The 24,078-nt window shown below is 33.9% G+C and overlaps 1 protein-coding gene across 3 annotated transcripts; it reads left to right on the top strand.

Annotated features, from left to right (window-relative positions):
• The first annotated feature begins 8,829 nt into the window (after window positions 1-8,829).
• On the top strand, window positions 8,830-21,556 carry ple (tyrosine hydroxylase ple). Of its 3 annotated transcripts, XM_011633476.2 has the most exons (7): window positions 8,830-9,302; window positions 15,640-15,751; window positions 16,069-16,194; window positions 16,464-16,523; window positions 17,336-18,155; window positions 18,970-19,333; window positions 19,637-21,556. In XM_011633476.2, the coding sequence occupies exons 1-7, from the start codon at window positions 9,234-9,236 to the stop codon at window positions 19,802-19,804; spliced, it is 1,719 nt and encodes a 572-aa protein (XP_011631778.1). In that variant the 5' UTR covers window positions 8,830-9,233; the 3' UTR covers window positions 19,805-21,556. The 3 variants fall into 3 exon arrangements, with proteins under 3 accessions (XP_011631778.1, XP_088932412.1, XP_011631779.1); XM_089076286.1 differs by lacking the exon at window positions 16,464-16,523; XM_011633477.2 differs by lacking the exons at window positions 16,069-16,194; window positions 16,464-16,523 and having other exon boundaries at window positions 8,831-9,302.
• The last annotated feature ends 2,522 nt before the right edge of the window (window positions 21,557-24,078 follow it).

Raw genomic sequence — 24,078 nt, 5'->3', positions numbered from 1 at the left:
TAATTTCTTAAATCAGATATCTCTTTCTGCAGAAATAAAAAGATTGTTTAATTATATTATTTTATCATAACCTTATTAAATTAAGCTTTAATACAATTAATGTTGTTTAAGGCCGCGTATACGACCTGTCACGATTCTGCGCGCATATCTAAGCGTGATTATTCTATTATACTAAAGTTTTTTCGCACAATCCCCATGAGTCATATTAATGTATTTTGCGAACAAAAACCGTTTTATCCTGCCGAGTGTTATAATCCAAAACGGATCAATTAGAAATATTGATCGGTAAAGCGGAACCGGGTCTACTATTGAATTTAGATCATCGAGACAGGACAAAACGATCCGACCTGTCCGTCACCGGATAATAATTAGTCCTTGGATCTCTGGTTCCGGCCGAGATCGGATTGCTTTCTGCTTCGCGGTTATTGCTAATTGCCACGAGTGAGTAATCGTCGACTTTATCAGTGCATACGTCGCTCGAACTAATCGACCGGCCACACACCGGTTGGGACAAAAAGAGAGAGGGAGAGGCATTGAACTCGACAGACCTTAATCAAGAAAAAAGTTCGGTTTCTTTTGTTGGAAAAGTCGCGGGATTATTTGCGTTCCCTTTACGGATTGGCCATGTGGATATGCTAACGCGTACTTTCCAGCATTGCTACTATCCTTTTATTCATAATTTTGCAACGGTTCACATCGGTGAAGTCTATTTCATTTTTCGTTTTGTATCCTTCGATTGGCCTTGCATACTGACTTACATTTGTTGACAGAAGGACAACGTGTATGTGTAAAGTTGTATCACCATTTCGTTAGACATGGTGTCAACAAATCTAAGTCAGCATACAAGGCCACTTTACACATAGACATTGATTAATTAATTTAAGTTTTATTTATTATAATCATGTCTAACGTCTTACGTTTCATTTTTATTTATTATAATTGCGTCGCATATTCCAGATTCCGAGCATCAGAACACTTGACATGTTCTTTTTTTATATCTTCATAAGTATACTTCATGTATGTGCATAAATAACTATTTATTTTTTTGTTTGTGCAGACAAATAATAAAACATAAAGCTAATATTTACCAACCTTTAATATGAATTTTTAATTATTTATTTTATAACTTAATTTGATTTTATCATATCCGTTATTTTGTGTGAAATAAGTGCAAAGAACATTAATGATAAAGAATTTTGTATCATATCCGTTGTTATGTGAATTTACTAATAACAATTAAAAACTAAATAATTAAAAACAATTAAATTTTATTTACAAATAATTGTTTCTTATTTGTATTAAGTTTTGAATGATTCACAGAATTCGAATTAATCACGTTAAATCATTTCTATGAATATCTGCATAAATTAACTGTTATGCTATTATAGTTGCCATTATCAAAAAATTATCAGTCCGTTATTTCATTAAAACTTTTTTATGATCTAACTGTTTTAATAACCTTCAATTAATTTAGAATGTGTCCCGCAGATTATCGACTAGACATTTGCTCATGTGTGGGATTTCCGATCGAAATATTTTTAATAATTATTTCCTTAATTGTATAATGCTTTGCGTAAAATCCATTACAGATTTATAAACACGGAATATTCCTGATAACAATGATCAAAACAAGCATACTTATTGAACTGGCTGAACAAGAATTACATATTTATATATATTTTTACAAGAGTTACATATTTATAACGTGCATGCGATTTCACAAGTACGTACGAAAGAAGAATCATGCATGCATGCATACATTTATATAACAATAGATTTATACAATAAAGTAGATATCTGACAAATATCTATCTCACTTGATTATGAATAGTTTCTTCAGATACTTTTTGTTATTAATGCACGGTATCGATGGCACTCAATTTACAAAAGGAATTGTATCAATAATATAACAATTTCTGCGTACATTCAACGAACGATAATTGTTCGTTTACTTATTCGTTATTTTTGTCATGATAACTCTAGTTTATCTTATAAAAACGAAATATGATAATTATACAGCGTCATAATCTCACTGCGTATTGTGTTAAGGCAAATTGTTTTTTCTCAATTTCGATATCAATTTTCTGCGTATCTAAATGAGTCTCTAGAATTACACATAATATGTAAATCTCCGCAAACGGCACGCAAACCACACGTTGCTAGAAAAATTACAAATATTCTTGTACTACACATTTTAAAGACAATAAAATATAATAATATGTAAGATTATCTTAATATCATGTATTTGTCATGTTTTATCTTATTTATAATCGATCTATTTGCGATCTAGAAACTTATTACCTGATTATTATATAATAGTGTTTAGGTATTAGCATACAACAATTATCAATATTGATAAAAACTGTTAAGAGTACAATTAAAAAAATAATATGTATGATTATTGCGATTCAAAAATATTTTTTATCAATCATTATTGTCATCATTGTCTATTATTTTTGAAAACATAAAATATAATTCCTAACATTATTCTATGCAATTCTATTTAATTGCAAGTTATTTAAATTTTATTTAAATAAGTTACAAAAAAGTTTTATTTTTAAAATAACTTTAAATATTATGAGATTTTCTATTGATTTAATAAATTGGAATTGTATTGAAAAATTCATAAAATAATATCTATATTAATATAAAAATATTTCATATTTTAATACTTATTCAAAAATCAGATAATTACAATTACGCATGTTTATATTCACATCTTTATATTTGTATATATTTAAAAATCAGCAATTCCACAATTTTGCATAAGAAATTAACTTTGCGAAGTAGTATCTATAACTTTGTTATCTATCGTTACAAAAACATTAATCTTCTGAATGAATCTATACTAAGATTAATTATTCACTAGTTATATTATAATCTTCTATTTTACATTTATAATTATAATTTATTTTGCAAATAAAAAATTATTGTCTGCTTAATTAATATAATGCATTTCATAACTGATGTTAAACCGAAAATATTTAAAATATTTCCAAATTATTTGATTATTTTATCACTTTTGTTAATATTCTCTCTCTCTCTCTCTCTCTCTCTCTCTCTCTCTCTCTCTCTGTATTGTTTTGTGTAATTATTTTTTAATTCTTATACAAAAACATAGCATTTACTGATGGTTTTCTGCAGTTGCTCAACATCAAAAATAGTAAAATAGTTAAAAAAAGAGTAGATATAATTAACCAAAATCTTATCAAACTTTTATTACTCTAAAGTTAAGTAATGGAAATTTTCTCGATTTAGAATTAAGTTTTTTAAATAAGGATATGCATCGTACATTATGTCCTTAAACGTATCACTTTTATGAATTGCAAAAAGACGGTAATCCCAAGCTAATGAATCACATTTCTCGTTAATTAAGTTGCTGATTAAGTGATATTTACGAAGTAGAATTATTTCAATATCCAGAAATATGACGTTTTGTGTTCAGTTTCCTGATATTAAGGAAAATTATAATTAGACTATTCTAATATGTTATTTAAAAAATTACATATTTTCCGTTTTGCGTGTGAAAAATTCTTAAACTAATTTATTCTTAAGTATATGATAGGTAAGAAAAAATTAAAAAAAAAAGATTAATGCAATAGATTTTTCCTCAAATGACTTGGAAAAATTTACATAAGATTTAATTTAAGGAAATTTAATTAAAATATATGATTCAATCTTTTTCTATTTCAAGAAATAATATATATTTAATAATATATATTTTATATTTATAATATATATATATTTTACCGAATTGTTTCTTAAAATAAAAACAAATATTGATTATAATGTTAAGAAAACCAAGAACCGATGTTTTATCGGTGATAAAGACAGATCAATTGGCATTCCGCTTAACGTAGCAGGAATATTTATAAAAGTCATATGCAATAGTAAATTTATAAACCGTATATCTTTGCTAATGTACGACATATTGGTGTTGCGCATAATGCAAACCTCTCTTAGGTGACTATATTTTTGATAAATTTATGCAATAAATTAGACGTGGTCGCACACATCCATTGCGTATCTGATGTCGAAATCTTGTGCTGGCCTGAGTTTATAAAATCAATATTTATCCCGCAAATAAAAGTAATTAATTTTTTACACTGTAAATGCAAAAGGTTCTATTCATACAAAACGAGCATATCTTCGTGTAACTTATGCAATATTCAGTCGCATTTTCGTCGTGCGTTCCAGAAACATAATATAAAATGCATAATATAAAACTAGTAATTAACATACCTTTGCGAATTTCAATAAATACTCTAATACTCGCTTTAGTTATTATATAGTTGCTATACAGATGCGATATTTCTCTCGCAAATATGCAAATTGGTGCATTTTAATTAAACGATTTAACCAACGAATCCAGTTATTTTATTTTGTTGGTCTGGTTGAAAAACATGAAAATTATATTACATTTTATTAATCTGTATCAAAATGGTTACATGACATAATTTTTACATAATGTTTACCAAAGTTAATGAATTATATAATCATATAGCGGTATAAAAATAATAAAAAGCAATATTCGCGTTACATTTATTAATTACAAATTTTCTTTAAATTCAAGAAATGAAACAAAGCTATCAATCCTATTAATATTACGTATTAATGCAAGTGAAACATTTATATTTTTGAACCTGTTTAGATGCTTCCCTTACATTATCCATCGATTTTTTTGCTCAGAAACTTACGAAACTTACGAAACTAATTACAGTCTGGATCTCTACATAACTACATAAGTTCTGACATAGAGCAAGTGCCACTTCATCTCTGAACAAGCGGAGCGGCCTTGATACATGAAAGTAAGACCGCGTCTCACATTTGATATAACGATAAATATATGTCATACAGTCCATATACATATAAATATATGTATTCGATCACTAGTCGAAGTAACGATAACTCATACGATAGTATTGCTATATTTCCGTATCTGACACATTCTACGGAATAAAAAAGCTGTTTTCCCATAAATATATATCTTAATATTGCAATAAAATGGAATAAAAGTATTGTGTGCAAATACACACCAATGTTCAACTAGAAGAATTAAAGTTTAGGTTCATAAACAGAGTCGACTGGCCTCCAAGGATTGCAAGGATTTCACGACACAAAACACAATTCCAAAGATAATCAATTTTGTTGTTCTTAAAGTTTACTTAGCGTGATGATAATTTAACTCGCTGATCAAAGGCTGATAGTGACATCCACATCAATCGAATTACTTAATTTAACACATTTTTAACAAGAAACTTCACTATTAATTAAGTTTCTTTCTCAATAAAAAAAATCATGAGACAAAGTTCAAAGTTTCAAGATATGGAATTTAAGTATTTAAATTTTCGAATTGCAATAACTTTAGTCTATCATTAATTACTGTATTTTATTTTTAAATATTATTAATTATTGTTTTATTTTTATTTGCTTTTATTTATTATTATTTATTATTTCATTACTTTTTTGTTACAATTTTGATAATGATTTGGGTAATTATTCTAAAAGCTAATACAAATATATAGTTGGTTATTTGATGACAAACATATCTATAGATTAATCGCCTAACTCCTAGGGGTCACTTAACGATCAATATTGACTATCAATTTATAGAAAGAGATATATGTGTAAACGTTGTTGATTAGTTGCAATACGAAGAGGATAAATTCCAAAACATTTTTATACGATAAAAGATATAAACAATATTACTTGCATAAATGATAATTAAATGTAAAGAAATCAAATGAAGCAAGACATTAAAATAAAATTTTCGTATCATGAAGTTCACACACCATACACACACACACACACACACACACACACACACACACACACACACACACACATAATTCACATATATATATAATTTGTATTTCATCCACAAAATTAATTGTAATATTCTTTTGCAGCCAACTATGCATTTTTTAAATTTCTTGCTTTTTTTTAATAAATTTCTTTCTAGATGCTATGGGATTGAAATTGTATATAACTAAATATATTTTTTTAAAAGTTTTCAAAAGGCGGAATATAAATAACATATTCATTTACTTATCTAAACCTAAACTGCCAGTCAATTGTGTAACTTATTTATCTGAGACTAAACTCCACTTGTATTTCCCCGTAGAAATCGCTAAAAAAAATGTTAACGATGCAGAGCAAGAGTAATGATGCGTCGACGAATTGCATTATCGCGTTATTCGGAACGTGATTCACCGTGACACGACGACCGAGCGGTTTCTTTTGCTCGGTGAAGACGGCATGCACGATTAAGTCTTGGAAACTCCCAACCTGGGAATCCACACTTTGAAATCGGATTGGTCGCTAAAGAGGTCGGCAGAACTCAACTCGGCCACTCGGGAGTTCCCGACTATTCGTGCCTCTAAGCGACGCAATTCGTGACGTCGATCACACGATGCGCTGTCATACCTGAATGACGTCTAAGGAAAATTTCAACACAAGTCGACAGACCGAAACGATAATCCATTGGTCCAAAATAATGTAAACAATTTTCTATAATTCTTGAAAAGACCCATTAAATCAGCATTATAATTGGAAGACGCCAAATATTAATGTACAATGTCAACGTCAACTCTCGTGTATTGAAATCATTTCTTTCGCATTGATTTTTTGGCACTTTAATTAATGCCACATTACGCGTGCATCGGATATCTTGATGCGTATTTCTCGAGTATCGATTTAGTAGTATGTATGTGTGTGTGTGTGTTTTTTTTTTCATCGATTTTTTTCATCTTTCAATCGATCATTCAATCGATAAGTTTTTCTAGGAATACTGCCATATTTAAATGATCTTGTACGATCATTAATCAAGAATAATCGAATTTCCGAAGTCTCTGGATCTCTGTTCAACCTCCGTTACGCAACGTACATGTAAATGCGACATTTTTCTATTTCCGTATACAATTATGTATACGTCGTGTCATTATGTATATTATAAGGAACAGGTTCTTGATGATCGAGTATTAGCGATCGAGTTGACGTATTAAGAAATATTTATCACAATAATGCTGACACACCTACCGAATGCACCATTGTCGGCGAACGTACGGCAGAGGCCGGAGCGTAACACAGTCGTGTCTTTAGAAAGCTGTAAAAAAGCTAACACGTGCATTTTCTCTCTCCGTAAGATCTTTCTCCGAACGATCGCTCGATTGCACGCCTCGTGCGATCATTCGCCTCGTGCGTGCGTCCGTGCATGCGTGCGTGCGTGCGTGCGTGCGTTGTATGTACGCATGTGAACGCGTTGACGCACAGAAGTGACGATCGAACGACTCGATCGGTGTCGAGGATCGAGCGTACGATCGCACGAGCGTCATATTTGCGAGACGCTAAGTTCCGACGCGGACGTAAAACCGTGATCGTGATTTAACCTTTAATGCACGATTTACGTAAACCTAGAGTAAAAGCGACGTCAAGTGGTAAATCACTTACGTATCTGTTTTTTTTCTTATGGTGAAGTAAAATTAGTTGTTTGATTTACCCAGTCTACCTTCTTGTGTATTTGATGTAATGAGGCTCTCTCAACGCGAAACTTGAGATACGGAAAAAACAGATTCTCAGAAATTGCTTTTTGCGTATCCATCGGCCTTATGTATTTCTATATAACTTACTTTCTGACGATTGAAAAATATTTATTCTATTTTCTTGCTTTCTTTTTTTGCTATTGTATTTACATATATAAAAAATACACGTATTTTATGTTTTATGCTCTTTAGTTTCTTTAATTATCTATATTCAAATTGCAATAAATCTGTCAAGGTTAAATAACTTTGATAAATGCATGATTATTTGCAAAGTTAAATTTATACGTAATGCATAGCTACGCGAGCCTTCACTGAAAAATAATATAATAAATAGGATTTATATGTGAGCTTTTCACTATTTACGGGAAATTAATAATGTTAATGATTCAAAATGTCACGCTTTCCTATATTAATATTTTAATAGTAACAATAAAGAAAATATTAAAAATTTGCTTGTACATAAACATACAGTTCACAACATATATTATTCCTAATATTAGTGTACATACATATAATATTTTATTATATAATTATCGATATATTTTTAAATATGCTTTCTTTGGAAATGATCCAAACATCATCGAGATAAATGTTCTATCTTAGCGCAAACTATAAATACATTGAATCCAGTAAACAATATTGATAATTTGATCCTATTCGAGTTTATTTCAAGAAAACTCATTGGCATTCTTTAAACAACAGATAAGTTAAAGTTAAAGCTACTGTTTAAATCTTGTGAATTTTTTCAATAATTAACATCATCAAAATGTTAATTAATTTTAGTTTAATTTTAACAGGATGATATGTGTATTTACCATCAATATTTTTTGGAACTTTTAAATAGCGTATTAGCGTTCTAAAGAGCACTATTGAATGTATTATTTAATAAAACGCAATTGTACACTTATATATCACAGATACACTATACATAAAGAAGATCGATTTGCATGTATATATGTAGGCAACGAATTATGTGCAACGATGTCACTACTGATTTTATACAACTTCCCATCATTGGTTGTATAAGGAGATATCCTGGACCATATCGTCTAATGAAAGACACGTAATGGTGTACTGTGGGAATTTTGAAAGTATCGGCAACTAAACGAAGAATCACCTCGTGGTCTTCGTCAATGACAGCAGCGCCGGCGGCGCTGTGACGGCAGCAACAGCGACGGCGGTGGTGGTAGCGACGGCTGCTGCTGGTGGACCACCCGAAACGACGATAGGGTGGGGGCACCCCTGACCCCGGCATTAGCAGGCGGTGAAGGGAGGCAACGTTTATATGCGGCGGCAATCCGCCCCGTAGACGCATTCGTTCGTACGCTCCGTCCAAAGCGGACTTAAGTAGTAGTAGAGGCTCGTTGTCGTCGCCGACGTCCTCGTCGTTTGTCGTAGTCGAACCGTAGCAGATCGGACGGATCGAGGCCGAAGAGGACGTAGCACCGGGATATCATCGGGATATTAAAGTCGAAAAGCGCGTGACATCAACGTCCACTCGTGTAATTTCCCCGGAAGCGGCAGTGAAGAGCTCACGCACATCACCTCTCGTTGAATTGTCGACCAGTGAGCACTATCAGGCCAAGTCCCCGACGATTGAGAGACACCCAAGTCCATCGATCGTTAAATTCAGAGAAATCTAAATTAATCGCCATTAGAAAGGTCTATTGAAAGGGGAGTGATAAAGAAGATATGATGGCAGTCGCAGCCGCTCAGAAGAACCGCGAAATGTTCGCCATCAAGAAGTCTTACAGTATTGAGGTAAGTCTTACTTTTAAATAATAATTTGATAGATAAAATGGATAAAAATAATTCAGAAATTGTTAGAAAATTAAAGAGAAATATTGCAAAAGTTGAGAGATTGTTGTGAAGTATCGATTCATCAGTAAATTTTAAAATATAAATAAACATAGAATGTAACATAATATTTGAAAATTTGTTAAATAAAATAACGTAAGAAAGCATTCTAATATAAAATATTTTTCCATTTCTGTTTCTCAAAAATCGTTTGATAAGTTCGATTGATAAGTTTGACGCTTGCAAAAAATTCTTCCGAAAAATTATTATATTTGCTACTATCAAAATATTTCCATTGTTCTATTCATGCACATGTCAAGAGCAACAGGTTTGATCAAAAAGACCTTGGTAAGCGCGCGAATCTGCCGTCCGTTTAAATCATCGATATACGTACGAGTGAGTTTCTGAAGACGGCTGAAAATGTCATCCTAGTTTCTCAACACGGGAATTCTTACATTTCGACAAACGTAGTTGCAAAACTTGATCTTGTTATATATGCAACGATATATTATTTATCTTGAAATTGTGCACTTTGCATTCATTACAGAGACCCAGAGTGTCTTTGCGGTTGCTATGCCACACGTTCTGGGCTTAATTATACGATTTCTGTACATAGCGCGCGTTTGCTTTTGTCGTTAGATTCTCGAGATTTTTCTGGCTAACGGTACATTTCGAAACGGATGAAAAAATTGCGTCAGAAAATCACTTAAAGGTGCATGCGTGTCGGTTCCGCTCTTTCTCAATCTTAATAACCGGAGACCAACGCAAGTGAAATTTTCACGTAGGCCCGGCGAAACGGAGAAGAATCCTCGCGCAGAGAAAGTAAATGCGCTGTATTATTATCCTGTTTACGCAATGTTAATGACCTTGCCGCAATATTAATGAATATTTAATTGTCGAGGTCACATTTTGTATGGATTTGATTCTAGAATTTTTCACGATATGCGAATCTCACTTCAATTAATTTAAAACCGGTCTTAAATAAAATTTTGACATTCTCAAATTATTCACGAATTTTGGCTATTTATCGCAACAGTAAAAATGATTTAAACAATATTTAAGACTCACTCAACTATTTTAATTACATTTTAATTCTTTATTTATTCTATGCAAAATTCCGTAGAATAAATAAAGATTAGAGTTATACAATTATTCCGTTACGATTTTATCATTTCAGAATAAAACTCTTTCTTATCTCGATTAAAGTCAGAAAATGTCACGGTAAAAAAGACACGAAGAAATAATCCGTTCAGTGATCAGTTTACTTTGCGCGCATAAATTTCCATAAGATCTCGAATCAAAGCAGCTGATGCAAGACCTATGCACTTAGCGGGCGCGAAAAAATTAATCTGCTGAAGAAGCGTGAGATCAACGAGGTTACACGAGGAAGTAGCCGGTCACGAATCAGCTGTTTTCGATTACACGAAGATGCGGCGGGAGAAACCGGCGATTCTCTCGATGACGCACCGCTAATTTATTTTTCTGCCATCTCGTCGAAAGACAAATAATTCTTCCTCTTTGCCAAACGTTGCGCAAATCGCAAAATCATTTTTGCACCACCCCTTTCTCTCGCGAATATTTGCACTTCTACAAGAGCACGAAATCGCGCACACGTTGCGATTAGTGTAAAAACGAGATGCAGGTAAACGATTGTGAACAGCTTTACGTGAGTCTTGCAATTATCATCTTTACATAATCACTCTCGAATACGTAATGCTGATTGGAATGGACGTGTAACATTTGTTTTTAATACATACCGTCTGTATATGCGTCTCCATATGTCTATTCTGCAAATTACAATTCGCTAGAACTCATCTTTCCTCGCGTAACTACATTTTTCCCTCGGAATCGCACACTAATGGATTTTAATCGATACTTTTTCGAGGTTGCTGCGTTTTTTTCTTTCCTCTTCCCGTCGCGTGTATAACGCACGGTAGCAAGGCCAATTCCGTTTCTATTCGTGTCCAGTGAGTCGTGTGACAACTCATAACGACACTTTTACGAGGTTATTCGCTTTTTTTTCCTCCGCACGCGCGTATCTACGACGATGCGAAATTTCACAACTGTAAAAATAATCGGCAAGATCTATGTCTCATTTCTCACGTGATATCATGTTTATCTCTTTTAACGGCCGTGCTAAAACATACATCTTAATCGTCACTTCGATCTTTCTGACTCCTTCTGACTTTCCCGGACGATCGAGATTTATTAGCGTAAAAATTCCATTAGCGCGAATGGCTCGCAAATCGCCGATGTTTGTTTGCGGATTCGAATACTAATCGCAGTAAAATTCCGCGAGTTTTCTTAGAATACTGCATTCCTCGTTCATGAATAATTCAACGTGATGTGATGTGCATCAGATACCGTTATCGATGAATGACGAACTAATGTTCTCTGATGATAAAACATTAAAATTAATATCTAAGCAAATTTAAATTTGATTTTTGATTTTTGCTTTCTTTTCGAGATACTCAGAACTTCTCTAAACATTGTGATAATTGGTTATTTGCATCCGTCTGTATAAATATGAGGCTACATCACTTTCTCCGCATATTCTATGGACCGGAATTACTAATGTGCGTAAATGGACGTAATTCATCAATGAAGTAAAAAAATATGTTAAATAAAGAAATAAAAAGAATATAAAATGTGTATATAAAATGTATAACAAATGTTATATATTTTATATATATATTTTTAGTTCTTTATTTAACATATTTTTTTATTTCATTAATGAATAAGTTATGTCCATTTATTTCCTGAGATAACATTGTGATATAATATTTGTTATATATACAAATATTATATAACAAATATAATATTTGTTATATAATATTTGTTTTATATATATATATATATATATATAACAAATATTATATATTTTGCATCAGAAGAGTTGTAGATTCTTTAAATAAGTTAGCTCTTTCGTTTATATATTCTTTCCTGGAAAGCACGCGCCAAAATATTTGGCGATTTCAATTCCGGTGAGAAGCATCTTTCCGCTCTGTTTTGAACGGTAAACTTCGAAAATAAAGGCAGACGATTTGCGCACATTAAATATTCCATAAAATTGTATCTCCTCGCTTTGAATTATGTTCATGACAACTTCGACTTTTACCTATGACAATCGCGACGATTCTGATTCATTGAAACGGAACTCGTGCGTGCGCAAGGATCTAGATCGGATCTAGAATCGGTTATGCGCGGTCGATCGATAGATCGCGAGAGCAGCAGCGGGATGAAAAGTGAACCGACCTTGAGTAAATTTCCTATCGCGATCGCGTCATCAACGCGGATACTATTTCGCATTTCTGTCATTCCGGGTATGCGTCCAATGTAAATAATGTAGCTATAACGATTTAACACAATCCCGTTAACAAAATACTAAAAACAGAATTAATTAGTCAATTATGTAATATTGCCCACGGCTTTTTGTTTATCTTTTCGGTCACAATAAAATCAATACGTCATATCGTTTTTTTTTTCCGTAAAATTTCTGATCTAATTATTTCTATCCTGAATTCCGATACAACGATTGGTGATTACGCACACAATCGCAGACCGTCAAACCGATCGCCCTTGCCCTAGAAGTATTCGTTCACGCGGCCGCTTGTCGAGTAACGTTAGAGCAACGTGCGAATTTGTGATGAAATCACTTATTTCGCGATTCTGCGAAACGAGATCCGATAGCACCCTCTCCGATATCAAGGCTACTGACATGGCCGCTGATCGGCTCTATTGAACGAGATTATGTCGTCGTTGTTGCAAAATCAGATTCCGGCCTCGACTCTCGCGCATGATAATTATGAATATGTTATAAATATGAGAGTGATTGTATAGAGCGGTCAAGAAAGAAAGAAAGACAGAAGGATATACGCGAAAAAGGCCCTGAACGCTGCACCCGTTATTCGCCTTCGGAGAGACTCGCTCGTACACGAGCTCGTTGCATTCGCGACTATCCTTTGGCGCATGCAACTCGCGTGCGCGTGCTGCATGCGTATGCATCTATATATGCGCAAGCCTACTATGTTAATTATTTTATTTAAACGCCTGTTGTTTCACCCGGGCTGCCGCATACGACCTGTCTCTCTCTCTCTCTCTCTCTCTCTCTCTCAAGATGAGAAGGATCACATTAACGCGAGATTTCGATATGTGTGCGCGACACATTATAAATGTCGTGTATTCGTACGATCGCGATTTTACAAGCTTCTTCAAATTGATACTCTAAGGCAAATTGTCCCATTTTGCGATGGTGGATGGTTTTCTATTCGCCTTTAGCTCTCTTGCATTATGCTTGGATTGCCGCATTATTACTTTTTGTATATTTTTTTGCAGAAATTTTAGAAATGTTGAATATTTTTACTAACGTTAAAACAGTATTGTAAATAATAAAAAAATTTTAAATCCCATTTTTAATATTGTTGAATAAATACGTAGAAACCAATCTCGATAGGAAATTTCTCTCGAATAATTGGGCAGTAGCGATCGTAATGAACTAAGTTATGCGAGCGCAATTTTAATGATCAACCTTGGTTATATTATCCACGAGACATTACATCGCATTAGTATCGTAACTGCTGACAGTCGCTATGTTAGAAATACGTTAGAAATATTTATTTGTATAATAAATCGAAATTTTTTTGGAAAACGATTACAAAGCTACCATGATACGGATACATATGTAACTAACTCGAAATAAACTTGATTTAATTTATCACCATCAGTTGCAATAATCGTTCAAGTTTTATATTCCCATTAAACGAAAAAAATAAAGTATAATTTTTTTTAATAATTTAATGAAAACGTATCATACTAAATGTTCATACTATAACATATAGGAATACTATACTAAACAGTTGGGAATACTATACTACATATAGGAATACTATACTAAACAGTAATATACTAAAACAGTTAATTAGATATCGAAGAAATAAGAACACCATGAACGAGTATCTATAACAAAATTAGCACGATCGTGAGAAAGAGGGAGAGAGATCCTGTTCGTCTATGGATGCGATTCCTTCGCTGTGTAGGATTACTGGACTCTCAAGGTCGTTTCTTTTGCATCTTCGACCGTACGTTCATGCAATTGCACAAGGTCGAAGACAACATTCCTATGGTACCTACCATTTGCTCGATTGGAGGATTCGCATCGTTTATTTGTTGAGTCGTGCCGGATTTTCATTCCTTATCGCGAACGATCAGTCGTCGTCCCGTATATCATCTGATCGACAAATATTTACATACTTTACATACGTTCGTCACGCGCGACAATCGTAATTCACATGGACGACTCTACAATGGGAATTAATTAATTCGCGTCTTCTATCGACTCGACGGTATGAGGTTGGTTGACGCATTTGCCATTCCTTCGGTGTGTTATCATGTCATATCGCAATTTCCTAGCATAGTCATCGTTCGTCTGTTCCACCGATGAAATACTTGGCCCACTTAACGACACGTGCGTTGTTAAGGGATTGCTAAACACTTTCTCTAAACTGTGCCAACCGATGACTTTGCTGGAAAACGCAACTAACTCCTCCACGCGGCGCTGTATATATATATATATATATATATATATATATATATATATATATGTGTATATGCGGCAACAGTCGGGAATTTGAATGATTGGTGATGCATGTTTGTCTATTTTTGTCAAATCAGAACGCTTATTTTATCTTTCAAGATTTCTTTGCTCGCGAATAAAATTCTAAATATCCTTTTCGAATAAAAAATTCACGTAACCGAAGGAACATAAATATTTCAGATAAAAATGTTTCATTAAATTGCAAAATAAGCTACTGGATATATTAAGCAAGGATGTATCAAGCAAGGATGATAAATAAAAAAATCAAATTTATCTTCTTCTAAGAAGTAAGCGCGAGTCAAGTTCCTTTCTGTTTCTAGCCGTCTTAATTAATTCATTTCCGATATTTCAACGACAGCAGGATGGAAGTCGCGAAAATTCATTTCCGTACCTTTGTTCGTTATCCGATTTAAGCGACACTTAGTCGAACTGACGGGCCAGATTTCCGTTTCGTTTCACGTCAAAGATAGCCATGAACAGACCACGGAAATCGGAACTTGGCTAGTCAAGGCAAAAGGACATCCGCCCTTTAAAGTTCTAAGTTATATCTATAATTCCTTGTACGTTTAATACATGAATGTAACAATGCAAAGTGGCACTCAGAATTTAATTATGCAGAAATTATGTGAATTGCTAATATTCTTATCAATTCAATTTATTACGATTTTATATACATATATAAATTTTATTTTTTATTTATATTTTCAGAACGGATATCCAGCACGACGACGTTCTCTTGTAGACGATGCCCGTTTTGAGACGCTGGTCGTCAAACAGACGAAGCAAAGCGTACTCGAGGAAGCTCGGCAACGAGCGAATGGTGAGTCTTGTAAATATTATTATTAGCATGATTCTTTTCGACATAAATGGTAAATGGTAAATATATTTGTTCGATGTATGTAAAAGAAAAGTAGACAATAAATATTTCTATGTTATATACCCGCAATTTATTACGTATAAAGGATCATAATGTTTATGTAAATAGAATAGCTTGAAGAAATATATACGTTATTAAAAAGGTTTTTAAAATAAAACATATTTTTTATCAGTGTGATACACACAAGCGCGCATAGAAAAGCATGTAGTATATGCATGTAGATGTTAATGTTGCATGACTTGTTTTTTGTTATCGTATAGACACGAACACGGATCAGACAATTACTTGTACTCAAGAACAACAGGGACAGGGAGAACATTACGTCGATGTTTCATCAAGTGACGACGAACAGATGGAGTCATTAGTTTACGCGGCGAAAAAAGAAGGTTTGTACATAGATGTTGTAAAACTTGTAACGATCTTTGGATAATTGGAGCATGCATTTTTTTCATGAAACATAATTGCGGTTATTGTTATATGTATATGAAATTTTATTATTTAACGTAACAATGCTTCAAAAATTTCAATATTTACGATGTTTACTGTAACATCAAATTGATGTCAATCGATGTCTCTTAAATGCATCTGCCGCCAAGTATCCGAGAATGCGTAAATGTTGCATATGGCATGAGCACGAATCCATTATAACTTTCAGAAGCGAAAGCGGAGGCTTCATCGGACAGCGATGGGAAACCGGATGACGATGACGATGATGGTAAGTACGTTTTCTATTCCCCGATCATAATCGTGTTCAATCATCGCGTAGCGAAATATTATATTACGCGATATGAATGAAACACGAATGAAGTGAAGTGAAGGGAACGCATGCGAAGACGTGATGCGCACCTTCTGGAAGGATAAAAGGACGAGGGTAAATGGAGGGTGAAACGGTCGCCATTGTCGACGGTCGACCAGGGCGGGAGCTCGGTCGACACTTGGGGGTGAATTACGTCTGCGAGCTATTTCCGTCTTTTTCCAACCCGCCTTTGCCCTCCGAAGCCGCTTTGTGCATTTAGAATCGTATTACCGGAGGAGAGCCTTTCTCGAGATTTTACAAGCGACCCCGCGTGGCCGCGGTAAATGCGTAACACGGTTATTCCTTTTCGCATCGACTTCCATCTTGCCAGCACGTCCGCGCCCGCGACAATGACGACTACTTTGCCACTTTTCCGCCGCCTCCGCGGCCGAGTAGACGGTGCCGTTTTGCGACGGCAAGGCGCTAGGCGAAAATGGACTTTGAATTGCCCGATTATTACCGTTCACGGAAGTCATTTGAGGCACTCGCGAGAAGTCACGTCCGAAAGCGTTCTTGAAAAAAAAGTTTCATGAGTTGGATTTGCGCGACGAAGGCTTTTTTCACTCCACCTATCGTCAAGACGATCATATTTTCTCAAATGCTGCGTAGAACGATGTCACTTAGCGATCTTCTTAAAATGATTTCACGATATAATTATTTTTAATACGAGTTTATTCGTAAGAATTTTTAATCGTTAAGCGAAACTAAACGATGCGTTTGATTTTTCGCAGATGCCGGATTAACCGAAGAGGAAGTAGTGCTCGCGAAGACCATAGCCGAATCACCGGATAGCGAGCACAGCGTACAGAAGGCGGCGTTGGTACTGAGATTGCGAGAGGGCATCGGCTCTCTGGGCAGGATCCTGAAGACAATCGAAAATTTCAAGGGCACGATTACCCATGTCGAGTCACGGCCATCAAAGAAAGAAGGTCTGCAATTCGAAGTTCTGGTCAAGATTGACATGAGCAGGCAGAGCCTGTTGCAGCTGATTAGAAATCTGCGACAAAGCTCGGCCTTGGACGGTGTGACTCTGCTCGCCGACAATTCCGTCAGCATCAAAGACCCCTGGTTTCCCCGTCACGCCTCTGATCTCGACAACTGCAACCACCTGATGACCAAGTACGAACCGGATCTCGATATGAATCACCCGGGCTTCGCTGATAAAGAGTATCGTGCTCGTCGCAAGGTCATTGCCGAAATTGCTTTCGCTTACAAGTACGGCGATCCAATACCCTCCATTCCTTACACCGAAACGGAGAACGAGACTTGGTCACGCGTCTTTAATACCGTATTGGATCTGGTACCGAAACACGCGTGCGTGGAATACCAGAGAGTCTTCAAAAAATTGCAAGAGGAAAGGATCTTCGAGTCCCACCGTATACCGCAGTTGCAGGAAGTCAGCAATTTCTTGAAGAAGAGCACAGGATTTACTCTTCGACCGGCCGCCGGTCTTTTGACAGCGCGGGACTTCTTGTCCAGTCTTGCCTTCAGAATATTCCAGAGCACCCAATATGTCCGTCACATCAATAGCCCATATCACACTCCCGAACCGTAAGTGCTTTCAATTTTTAATTTTTGCCTACGTTATTTAATTCTCCCCAATTTATTCATATCGAAAAGCTTTTATCAGAAATTTATTTTCACAAACATTCTTTAACATTTATCCCGGAGAATGGATAACAATTAAATGCATTATAGTTACGTTTCTCTTTAAAAAAAAATGTTATGATTTGGAAACAATAAAGCATACGGAGGACACATTTTACAGAAAATAATGAAACTCGCTAAAATATCGAACGCATAGATCTTTAGGTACATAAAAATCAGAAATTGCAAAGGTCTCCCTGGCATCGCGTCACGACTGTCCCTTCGTGTCAAACTGCAAGGCAATCGATATTGCGTTATGACGGGAGCCTGCACCCGGTAGTACACAGAGTACGATGATAATAAAATTAAACTGCGCCTCTCTAAGCTCGTAATGGAACTCTAATTGGCTTTTAACGACACGATGGCGTTGATAACTCAGTTCCACAGTTACGAACTCGTTTCTCCGCGTGGCGATTCACGTCACAGTATGATTTCCAAGAACTGCAGGCAGCTCTGCAGATTGTAAGAATAGAATTGGCTTCTTGAATTTTGCTCGCGCCACTTATCTGATAACAAATCTTAATTAATTTTAGCAGGTTCACTTTATTTAATACAATTAAAACGCTACTATGTGCATTAAGCGTTTAAATATTGCAAAAAATTACAACAATTCGATTGAACCTTATATCTAAAATTAATTAAATGATAAATTTAAGAATACAAATTTTAAGACAAGCACGCAACGTTATTTTTTAAATTTGTGTGGTTTTATTTGCAGAGATTGCATTCATGAGCTCTTGGGCCATATGCCGCTTCTGGCCGATCCTAGTTTCGCTCAATTTTCGCAAGAAATCGGATTGGCATCTCTCGGCGCCTCAGATGAGGAAATCGAAAAACTCTCAACTATCTATTGGTTCACCGTCGAATTCGGTCTTTGTAAGGAAGGTCCTGAAGTCAAGGCTTACGGTGCTGGCTTATTGTCGGCCTATGGTGAACTTCTGCACGCATTGAGCGATAAATGCGAACATCGAGCTTTTGATCCGTCAACTACCGCTCTCCAAAAATATCAAGATCAAGAATACCAGCCGATATATTACGTGGCCGAGAGTTTCGAGGATGCCAAAGAGAAATTCCGTCATTGGGTAAGTACGCTAAAAACACTAATTATTCCCATCCTGCGTATAAATAAATACTTTCAATTTCAATTCAATATTAATTTGTGAAATAAAATGTTTTATGTTTCTTGGAATTTCCTGCTTTTATTGACAAAATGGAATAATGGAATCGAAGCTTAATTTTTACCTGTTCAATATTTTTGATCTCTTAAATAATTTTTATTTTCATTTATTGCAAATAAAAGAAGTAGTAGTCGATTACTTCCGTTATCTACGATTTCTTATTTTGGTACATGAGCTCAGTCACGTAAACCTTGGTTTCTCTTGCAGGTGTCTACTATGAGTCGGCCATTTGAGGTCAGGTTCAATCCGCATACGCAACGCGTCGAAGTCCTCGACAGTGTTGACAGATTGGAGGGTCTGATTTCCCAACTCAATACCGAGATGACCCACCTTACGAATGCCGTCAACAAAATGAAAGCGAGACAGTTCGCGTAAGAATGAGAACTTCCTCGCCTTCGCGTATCAATTTGGTTATTCCTTTTGTAAGCCATCCAACCTCGAAGTCGCTCGTGCTCTTAACCAGTTAAATAATTCTTGAACTTTTCGGTGATAATAATTTAATTAATAATATAATCGTACTACAAACTACGTGTTCTTCTTATAATTGAAGCAAAGCTTGACGAGTCTTTTAATGCTGTACGTAAAAAATGTGTTAGTTTGACTCGATAATTCAAAAAAAAGATATATTATTATTTATTATAAGATCTATTTGTTTTAAATAAGAAAAATATTTAATTTTGTATCGAGGCTTCAGCTTCCAGGTTCGGTGGAGCACATCATCTCATCGTTATCATTTTTATCGCGTGATTCGTTCCTCATTTCGTGTATAAAATCGTTCATTTATGTGTTGTACGCGTGTATGCGCACCGGTTATACATACAACAAAGAGCAAATCTTTGATGTTAGCCCCTTATTGTGTATCTACCGTATTACGTTCCGTCAAAATAATCAACTTAATTGAACAATGAATCATTTTGCGGATTAAGTAATTCTGAGCCAATCTCTTGCTCTCGAATGTTTTTCACAAGACGCCAAACGAGCGGAAACGCATATCACAAGGTTATCTCCGAATAAATAGAAAGCACTTGTTATTTTTTTTTTACCAGTGGCAGCGCGTACACGCGTATAAAAGAGATTCTTACATTATTATATTATTATTAATTATATTATTATTAATTATTACTATTATTTCGTTCTATTCTATTATATATTATTGTATTACTATGTTAGTAGATTATGTTATGCATGAAATTGTTTAATCCAGCAAACACTGGCATCTGCCCCGATGTTTCGTAGTGCAGTCTGCATTTAGCAAAGAGTTGTAAAACGCGAGATAGTCGTCGCTGAGAGCTTATCGTAGTCTCGTAGAACATGTAGAACTCGCGGGATATTGATTCCTCATCGCGATAGAATTCGTTGTTCAAAGGGAACATACAGTATTCTTTTCTTTTGTGAATTAATTGTCACACCGCGGCTGTATAGAGTCGTTGGGCAGTTCTTCCCAGACTAGCTGATAAGAAGTGAGCGTTTAAATGTTCTTATCAGCTGGTCGCAATTAATTTAGAATTACTTGCATCGAATTAAACAGTATTTCGTAAAGGATATCTTTAAGTTGTGTTCTTATCTAGATAGTCTGCAGGTCGCTTCCTGTTTGAACGAACTTGTTGGTGATTAAGGTTTAGTAGACACAATAAAAGAAATAAGGAAAGAATTGAACATAAAGAATTAGAAATAGAGAATAAAATTTCGACATAAAAGAGACTATGTTTCGATACACAATCAAGGAGTAACGAGATGGTTTCTTCATTAGTCGAAAATAATTTTTTGTTTCTAAATCTTTCTAATGTTCTCTGTTTCTAATTCTTTATATTTAGTTCTTTAATCTTTATTTCTGCTTATTGTGCCTAGGTCCTTACAGTTCCCAGACAATTCCGGAAGTCATGAATCGACGTTGCTTTAGAGAGATACCTACTATTTAGCGAGTAGTGCGAGTCCCCGCTTGCGCACACTGTGCTACCCTGTATCGCATCGACCTGTATGAAATATTTTTCTCGTACGTGTACGTGCGTGTAACCCACCCTCGTTAGGTTGTAGTAAGAAAAAAACGGTCAATACATATGACATGTTTCCTTTGTATTATATTGTAAAGTACTCAGAGCATAATAAAAAACTAAGATATGAATCTTACATGTGTTATTGTCACTTTACGAGATACGTATATGTAATTACAAAGTGAAAATCCGGTATGAATGTGTGATATAACTATTGGCGTAATTATCTTATCACCATATTAGTCATATTACGATCGTCAAACATAATTAAGGCGTAAGCTAGACATAACTGGAAGTGCTTGAAACGAAGTGAAATTGCTTCTTACATCGTGACGGAATCGCTTCAGAATGCGCGAACACGTCACTCAAATTCTTTCCTTCTTTTCTTCCTTCTTTCCGGAATACTTTGATTAATGATTAAAATATAAAAAAATAATATATAGACATTTACCATAAAATCTATGGTTCTCATCGTTGCATTTGCTACGCAATGTGTATTCGCCAAATCACGGAATGAACATGGTAAGAGAAAGTGACGTCTTCTCCCGTCGTTTAAATGACTTCCTTCTTTACTCATCAAATTATTTCGACGAGAAATTCTGTGTGCTTGAGTGGATCATCTACCTGAAGCGCCTTTCGTTAATCACATTAATGTTGTATATCGTCGTTTTATATTATATGCCCAAGTCACGTTCATGTAAGTAGTAAAAAGAAAAAAATGTCAAGTGAAAGGAGAAACGAAGAGAAAGAGAGAGAGAGAGAAAGAGAGAGAACTTTTATCACTGTTTGTAATTTTTGATTGACTTTCAGACATAATTGAGATTTTATTTAATATCTCGTCATAAATATTTTCTAACTTTGAATTTATTATTAAAATATCTCAAACTATTATTATTTAATAAAAAAAGGTGTAAAAGTTAATTTAAGTAATTATAATATATTTTTTATTTGAAGTCAAAAAAGATAAATTTTTTAGAGCTCTTAGTATTTTTTTCGCTAAATTTCCTTTATTAAAACACAAAGAAAAAGAAATAAAATTGCGCTAAATTTATATAGCGCAATTTATTATGCTTTTGTAAAACTTATATTTTTATTACCTTTATAATATATTTTTATAATATATAAATAAATCATGTTTATATTATTTTCTTTTAGATGCTTTAAAAGCATGTTTCATTTTGATGAATATTGTTGTAAATGAATTAAAATTATTTTTAGATTTAATCGAAATTGGATTAGGAAAGATAAAAGTAAAAGAACAAAATAATCAAAATGAAGAGCTAAGAATATTAGAATTGTATCGAAAAGGATGTGAAAAAGATATAAGGGATGGACAAAAATGCATTAATAAAACTAATTTTGACGATAATAATCATAAATTGATGAGGTCAGTTATATTTTTGTATAGATACTTTATCCTTTTCATTTACAGATTATGTCAGTTGGTAAATTAAAAGCATAATCTACATAAAAAATATGACTTTAGTATGCAAATGTGAACGCACTTCAAAGAGATTAATGTTTCACTAAATAATATATGAGGATTTCATAGGAAACATAAGAAGAAGGAATTTCGTACCAGCAACACCGAAAAACATAAACGTCATCGACACAGTCATACAATCGTTATCATCGAAATGGAGTCAACAATGTATTGAGAATATAGTAATGGTATCAACTATGTATGTTATGTCACACTGATTATATGATATAAGTATATCAAATTATATCATTACCAAATTTTCAACAGAATTGAATAAACCGTATATTTTCAATAAAGATAACATGCCGCCAAATCGTTTGTTTAATCTTTTGCATTCATGTATTAAGTTCTAAAATGTCACTAAGTTAATATATAAAGAATGCAAATAGTTCAACTCATATTTGATAGCAGGCATTTCTTCTTTATTGAAAATATCTGTATGTTTATATAAGAATTTGATAGTATACGTATAATTACATACACACACAAAATAAGGATAAAAATATATTAATATTTGTAGCAATGGCTCACAATCTACGGCCAATGATGGGAAATGCCAATGGGAGGACAATGTAGTAATGGTACAGAATGTAGAATGATACATCTCCGGAAATAAAAACCACAATGTAGACAATCTCGACAGATAAATTAAAAAATAATATTGATTTGTGGCAAGAAAATTTTTCATAACAATTAAACAGATTTTAGTACAGTTTTAGAAATTATTAACAAAAGTGACAGCGAGTATAAACTAATGTATGAAAATAATAATTATCAAGAACACATTTATAATAACAATAATATATCTAGCGATAACGGAAGTTTCCGATAAATTAAGAAAAATTAATTATATTTATCCTTCAGACAAGTAAATTATATCAAATAAGAAAGCAAACAAAAATTCTACAATAAAAATCCACTTTTTAAAAATCTGTTATATTTCAGAAAATTCCAGATAAAAACATTTCAAGAGCAAGAGAACATAAATGATAGTGGTATTGATAAAAAAATTGCAAGATGAATATACAATCTTGACTTTATGATATGTAAGCACATGCAATTATTATAATATTAAATTGTTTAAATCATTATTACATAGAATTTTTATGTTATTAAATATGTTAAATACATTAAATATGTTAAATATGTTAAATATGTTAAATATGTTAAATATT

Source organism: Pogonomyrmex barbatus, unplaced genomic scaffold (assembly GCF_055798465.1).
Source record: "Pogonomyrmex barbatus isolate J1 unplaced genomic scaffold, ASM5579846v1 scaffold2, whole genome shotgun sequence".
NCBI classification, from domain to species: domain Eukaryota; kingdom Metazoa; phylum Arthropoda; class Insecta; order Hymenoptera; family Formicidae; genus Pogonomyrmex; species Pogonomyrmex barbatus.
The sequence above is the reverse complement of the archived record's forward strand: the minus strand, read 5'-3'. Positions and strand labels throughout refer to the sequence as shown.